At 42.4% G+C, this 6,874-nt stretch overlaps 1 protein-coding gene across 4 annotated transcripts; it reads left to right on the top strand.

Annotated features, from left to right (window-relative positions):
• Window positions 1-1,354: 1,354 nt before the first annotated feature.
• LOC123448391 lies at window positions 1,355-5,760 on the top strand. 4 transcript variants are annotated; one of them, XR_006631720.1, is made up of 4 exons: window positions 1,379-1,906; window positions 3,007-3,099; window positions 3,182-3,251; window positions 5,721-5,760. XR_006631720.1 is itself a non-coding variant. In XM_045125250.1 (2 exons), the coding sequence occupies exons 1-2, from the start codon at window positions 1,387-1,389 to the stop codon at window positions 2,198-2,200; spliced, it is 720 nt and encodes a 239-aa protein (XP_044981185.1). In that variant the 5' UTR covers window positions 1,355-1,386; the 3' UTR covers window positions 2,201-2,609. The 4 variants fall into 4 exon arrangements, 1 of the variants encoding a protein (XP_044981185.1); XR_006631718.1 differs by having other exon boundaries at window positions 1,379-2,057; XR_006631719.1 differs by having other exon boundaries at window positions 1,379-2,057; window positions 2,971-3,099.
• Window positions 5,761-6,874: the final 1,114 nt, after the last annotated feature.

The following is a 6,874-nucleotide window of genomic DNA, read 5'->3' as shown; positions in this document are numbered from 1 at the left end:
TGATGACCTCGCTTTCCCATTTCGGGAGGGAAGTTCCTCTCACAGAATCGCTCCACCGAAGGGAAAATGTGCTCCTGTCCAGTCTCCGCCTCGAGACGGCAGCCCTTCGTCCTGAAAGTCCTCTAGTGATTTTTTCAATGTCAAAATAGAATATCTACCAGAAGATTGTTTCCACAAGTGGGCTAGGTGGCCCACTACCCACCAGGTCGCGCCAGGGGGGCCGGCGCGCCCTCATGCCTAGTGGCCACCTGGAAGCCCCCCTCTGGTACTTCCTTCCTCTAATATTTTTGTTATTTATTCCATAAGGATTCCTCGTAAAGCTTTAGCCCATTTGGAGATGTGTAGAATAGGTATCTCTAACATAGCTTTTTCAGATACAGAATTCCATGTGCCGGCATTCCCCCTCTTGGTGTAAACCTTGCATATTATGAGAGAAAAGGCATTAGAATTACTCCATAAAGTGGTATAATGCATAAAAACACTATAAATAACAATAAAAAATATGATGCAAAATGGACGTAACAGAACCCTGTTAGTTAGTTGATTACTTGCTAGTACTATTCTCATATTCCATGCTTGTTAGTAGTACATGCTGGTAATATTGGTGTTCTCCGAGGCATTATTATCGCTTGTTATGAGAAGTACATGTGATATGCATGATCATCGCTATGTGAGCTGCATCAAGTAGACTAAGTGCTTTATTATTGTCGATGCTAATGCTTCACATGTTAAACAGTTGTCCTTCCAATCCAAGTTTATGCTGATTTCATGCTCATGTGCATTGTCATTTCATCCTATTCTCTTTAATATGACTCAATTATTACTTTTAAAGTTTAACCGGATGTTAATTGCACTACTAGGAAAAGGACTATAGATAATATAGACACTAATGGTGCACCAGACAAGTGGTGCGCCACTACTATATAACAGTAGCGCACCATGTGCAGGTGAGCCATTAGTGTGATGGAAACTAATGGCGCACCACACACACGGTGCGACACTACTAACAAACTTTTTTTTCAAAAGTACTAATGGCTCACCGGGGCAGAGTGCGCCATTACTAGTTTAACTAGTAACGGCGCACCACTCACCCAGTGCGTCACTATTATAAAAAAATCTTGCAAAACTACTATTGGCGCACCACCAGCTGGTGCGCATTAGTAACCAGTGTTACTAATGGCGTATTTGTAGGTGGTGCGTCATTATTAACCTATGACCAGCTAGATATTCTTGACAGCCACCTACCACCACTCCTTTGAGCTTCCGCGCTCAATGTCCACCACTCCTGTCTTCCAACTAACAAAATATCTCAAAATATTCAGATTAGGCGCTCGATCTCTCCCGAATATTTTAGGCGGACGTGCCCTTGGTGGTCACAAAGTTCAAATGAAAATAAAAACAAATCCTATCCAATCCCACAACCAACCAACCAACCAACGGTGGCCCAAACATCTTCCTTCCCCCGATTCACACTACTCCAACACCGCCGCCGCTCCCGATTCACCCTACCTCAGCCTCGCAGCCACCGACGAGGACGACGACCTCCTCCAACCCACCCCGGCCTGTCTCCCATCGGCGCCGGCATCGGCGCCCCCACCCTCTCCCCTTCTCGATCTTGATCCGGTCAGGCGGCGTGCAGATCAGCCACTGCCTACACCTCTATCTAAACCAACCGCCGCTGACTACCCACCGTCGTCCTCGACCTGGCTACTCCTCCACGACCCCACAACCACCTTCTCTTTCGTCTTATGGTTTTCTTCATCTCCTTTTGCATCTGATGCGTGCATCCCATTTGATTGTGTGTGCAGTTTGGGGGCTATTGAGGAGAGCCGCTCTCATCCGATCCAAGGAAGGAGGATGCCCACCACCACGAGGCTACTCAACCTCAACACCATGCATTGCCAAGGTGACCTATTTCCCCCCTCCCTCCACTGCTCATTCCGATTCAAGGTCCCCTGCCATACCTCAAGTGGTTGGTTTCCTCACGCGTGCGGGCTAATCCACTCCGACGACTCCCGCCGGTTGCTTCGATTCTGCTTCCTCCCCGACATTACGCGGTAAGCCACTACTCTCTCTCTCTCTCTCTCTTTTCCTCTCTGTTGATTGCGTCCACGTGCCACATTGAATTTTGTGCTGACCTTCGTGCCATAGGGTTTTGAGTTGTTCCCCTGAGATTGCGGGGGTCTTGTTTTTCCCTTGATGGTGTGATTGCCGACGCGAGCGCCGGCCTAAATGGCTTCGTTAGGAAGAAGATAACTAAGAAGAGAAGAGACATAGTGGAAATTTCAGAAATGTTCAGTCATTTTCAATCTTCTCCCTTCACAATGTTCAGCCATTTTCAGTACTCTGCACAATGTTCCGGCCTTGCAAATGATTCTATATATGCGCAAAAGGGTAGTAGCTTCTTGGCATTGTCTTGGCCTAATCATTGATCATCAAACAAATGCTGAAATAGAAAAAAGAGTTTTTCACATTTTTTGCTGCTGAATCATGTCTTGAAGTATGTGTTTAACAGTTCTGGACGTAGCATCATGTGCTATTGATGTCATTCGTCCACAAACAAAATACTCACCTGTCATTTTTTCTCTGTGAATGAAATACACATGCAACAATTATGCTCTATTGCCTGCAATTCTGATTTTTTGTTCTAGTCTCGGGTGAGTTCTGCTTTATTTTCTACAATTATGCTCTAACAGAGAACAATTTGTTTCCCTTCTCTTTACAAACCAGGGAAAAGCTTATTGTTCTGGTTATATGGTGCGAGTAGAACAAAGCTTGCATCTGTTCTTTTTTATTGCTTTGAAATGTTTTTAAAATTATTATACCGTGATTCACTCTAATTGTATCAACACAATGGTGGAAATCATATTTATTTAAAATCCTGTCATTTCTCCCTGATCGTTCGTTCATGTAATTTGATGATCTAAACTTTATGCCTTTTTTCATAAACCGGGCATTTGGGTACTCGAGAGATGGTGGCTAGAGATATTTGCTTGACAAATTCAGGTGTCCGAGGGTGCTTTTGGTTTCATATAGCCCATGATGATTTGGACGACACTCAGGAAGCCCAAGTTTGCTCCGGTAACCGGTACAATCAAGGTAATCACAACTCAAAAAGATCCAGTAGCTTTTAAACACCTACATGATCCTAATTCAGGATGGAATTTTTGCATGCGTGAAGATTCTAAAGGATAAAGACTGATGCAGAGTTGGCTTGGTCAGTAAGGAAGAAGACAATGGCCATTCTCATGGTAAGTTGCTAGGAAAGGACACTCGCGGTTCCACCCCCGCGGATGGTGTGCCCGGTGACCTCATTTTTCCATGGTTGCTCATTTTGCGTTGTTACTAAGCAAAGATGAAGGTTGCAGTGCTGTTTATGCCATTTCTTTGTGTTGTTCTTACTCTTAGGCATGCACTAGCTTAGCATCTATGTTGTTGATAGACTAGCACCAACATTGTGTGTTCGCCTTGCCAGTCTGATTGCCGAGATGAGAGCTGGCCTGAATAGCTTGATCAGGAAGAACAAAACTGAGAGAGAAGAGAGAGAGAGTGGAAAGTTGAGAAATGTTCAGTCATTTTTAGTCTGCTCCCTTCACACGGTACACATGGGCTAAAGTACACACACACACACAAACACACACCACACATGCTGGTACCGTCCAGGATAGCTTACGCACGCACACCAACCCACGCCACCTCACAATACACAGTTGCCTGAGAGTGGCGCACCTGTATGTCTAGGTCTCTGCGTCTTGGTGTGCCACCGTCGTGACAGGGTGGAGCTTCCTCGGAAGAAAGAATTGAATGGCTGTCTGTGACTAGTCTGTTCAATCTCAAGTTATGTTCCAAAACACAATTGTAACCAGATGCTCAACATGTGAAAATTGAAGATACTTATAGTGTAAGCTAACTTAGCTCCAACCAACTGTTTTGTATAACCAAAGAAATCATGTGAGAAGTCACACTATGTTACCTGCCAGCTCCAAATACGAGGACGATCCAGATTTGTATACCACAATCTGTCATGACATTTAAAGAGTGAAAGCTCTGGTTCTTAACAATGTTGCTCTCTGCTCCGCTCTGGCACCCAAGATGCTTTTTTTCTTTTCAAGATATCGATGTTCTGCTCTAGTTCAGATTTCTAGGGAATCACATAAGCTCGTCCCTGTTCACATGTGCAAGTTCCAACAGATTATCTGCTTATGCAGTCTTCATTCTATTAACGAACGCCAATATGTGGTTAATATTATGGTTTTGGTTGCATTGCACCATCTTGTTATTTTTTCTTTCTTACCCATGCACTGAAAGTCTGAAACATTAGCAGTTTATGCTCGGTTTTGTAAGAATTTATGGTGTTCGTTATATATACCCCCATATGCACACTTTTAGTTTATAAGCCATGAGATGGCAAGCCATTCAGAAGCCATCTCAGTTTGCTGCCTATGTTATTCATGTACTCCTTTAGTTCTTTTAATGATATGCTCATCATATACTCCCTCTGATTCGAAATATGATTTTAGTTTTTGCAATCCTATATCATATTATGCTGCTACATGAATGATTTGAGGAAATCTTGTTCCTCCCTTAATTTCCGGAAGCATATGTTTGTGAAAATAATACACTTGTATGCTCATGATTAAAAAATATCCTATTCCTCTCTTAGTTTCCCTAGCACCAAAAAACTGTCCTAGTGATGTAGCATTATACTTCTCTTATTGTGAGAACATTATGAATTTAATTGGAAACACACTATCTTTCCATTGTAACCTCAAATATTTGGGATTTTTGTAACATCTTTGTCTTTATTATCATTTACAATAGAAATGACTGGGAGGCTCTTTTCCCATCATGTTAGGGCTAAAGATGTACCGGAGTGTTTAGTTTTCCTCTTGGGTTATTATTATTATCCGACTTATGTTCCTTTATGTTGCATACCCATTTCCCATTAATTATTGTGCAAAATGATGTTTTGACATGGGAGCAGTAATTATTCACATGTGCCTCCTGTGATTTTAGCAACTTATCATTTATTTGCTGATAGATGCTTACGTGTATATAAAGTAAATACAACATGTTTCTTCTATCCAAAGTCTTCAAGTCTAGACACACAGTAGAGTGGTCATAGCAGTTGAGTTATCACTCGAATCTAGTGCATTAGTTCATTTTTTAATATATATTGAGTTATAATAAGTAGCGGTCTATGTTGAATTCTCAAAACTGCTGCATTAGTTCATATTTATCACTCGAGACCACTATATGTGGTCGTTTGATGATATCCCTCTAACTAGATCAGCAATATGTTCTGATGATTCAAGGTGGCACTTTCATAATTAAAATAGCCCCCCCATACATCTACATAAGTGCAATTAATGTTTAGATAAAGTTGAGCTATTTTGTCAGAAGATATGTAAAGTTTTGCTCCCTCCAATCCAAATTAGTTGTTGCTCAAATGGATGTATCTAGCACTGAAATACATCTAGATACATCCGTTTCTGAGGAAACTAATGTGGATAGGAGGGAGTACTTGTGTTCTAGGTTAGTGTAGTGGTACTACATGGTTCAAATATTTAGAGAGAGCTATCTTTTAAACAGTCGTTCAACTTATATGTAATCGATCTATTTATTAGTAGGACCATTAATTGTGCTGTTATAGTTGTAATATTAAACTTTAATGAACTTGTATGTCTCTGTGAATTGCTACTAACGTTTTTTTTGGCTAGTGCATAGAGATGCCGTCGTATGTCGTGTACAAGGGTAAGGTTCCCGAAGTCTACGACGACTGGGAGGAGTGTCGGAGATAGGTTCACCGTTTCAGCGGTAACAGTTACAAAGGGTACACCACTAGGGTGGAGGCGGAAGTTAGATACGTGCGTTATCTAGCGGGAGAGAGGAGGGAGCGTTGGTGGAATCGGATGAATACCAGTTTCATCGCGATTATGCTCATCGTGATGACCGCAACTCTCTTCTATGTGATGGTATTTTAGATGATCGATATCGACTTGTAATGTGAAGACAAACTCGCTACTCGCGGTCTCGAGACTTGTAATGTTCTAACTTTGTTCGGTATTTTAAATTCGGAGACTAATATGATGAATTGTATTCGTAGACTAATCTTCTATAGTATTCGATAAATCTGTTGTTTATATGTTGTGCTCTCTATATTCTGTGCAGTAATATGTTTTGTAACCTGTGTAAATATCAGAAAAGAAAAAAAACCTAATATTCATAATAGTGGCGCACCACTCATCACTTTAGTGGCGCACTGCAAAAAGCACACTAGTGGCGCATCGTCAACTAGTGCGCCATTACTAAGTCAGAGCACATGGGTAAATACTACTAAGTCAGAGCACATGGGTAAATACGGCCCCCTGGCAGGCATACTAATGGCGCACAATGGGCTATACTAATGGCGCACTGCCTGGTGCGCCATTAGTAAAAAATTCTAATGGTGTGATGCTAGTGGCGCACCTATAGTGCGCCATTAGTAGCCAAAACAGGTGCGCCACTAGCAGGCCTTTTCCTAGTAGTGTTGAACTTGAACACTTGTTGGCTAATTCATAGTGCCATCGAGTCGAGCTGACTAGTGCAACCGCACGTGCATGTATGGGAAGTCCTTAATGCAGTCTATTGTTATGCCTCTCGTATATGCCTCCAGCTGGGGGAGGTTATTTGCACGTTCTATCTTCACCTAGTAAGTGGATATAACCTCGTGTACACGTAGTTGTGTAGGCTCCTCTGTGCACATTTGGGATCGTTTGTGTTTTGCCACGTCGGTGGCCACGTGATGTCCGGAGTGGCATGGGGACCACATATGACTTAGCCCAAAGGGGAGTTTGTCGGAGTGGCTAGGAGTGTGTCATGCAATAGAACGGTT

Source organism: Hordeum vulgare, chromosome 4H (genome assembly GCF_904849725.1).
Source record: "Hordeum vulgare subsp. vulgare chromosome 4H, MorexV3_pseudomolecules_assembly, whole genome shotgun sequence".
NCBI classification, from domain to species: Eukaryota; Viridiplantae; Streptophyta; class Magnoliopsida; order Poales; family Poaceae; genus Hordeum; species Hordeum vulgare.
Note: the sequence above shows the minus strand (reverse complement) of the source record. Positions and strands in the feature narration are given on the sequence as shown.

Excerpts from the sequence above, each read along its gene's own strand:
- LOC123448391 (XM_045125250.1), top strand. The coding sequence starts at position 1,387 with ATGAAAATAAAAACAAATCCTATCCAATCCCACAACCAACCAACCAAC. Across the intron at positions 2,058-2,151 it reads TTCCTCCCCGACATTACGCG|GGTTTTGAGTTGTTCCCCTG; the intron begins GTAAGCCACTAC and ends TTCGTGCCATAG.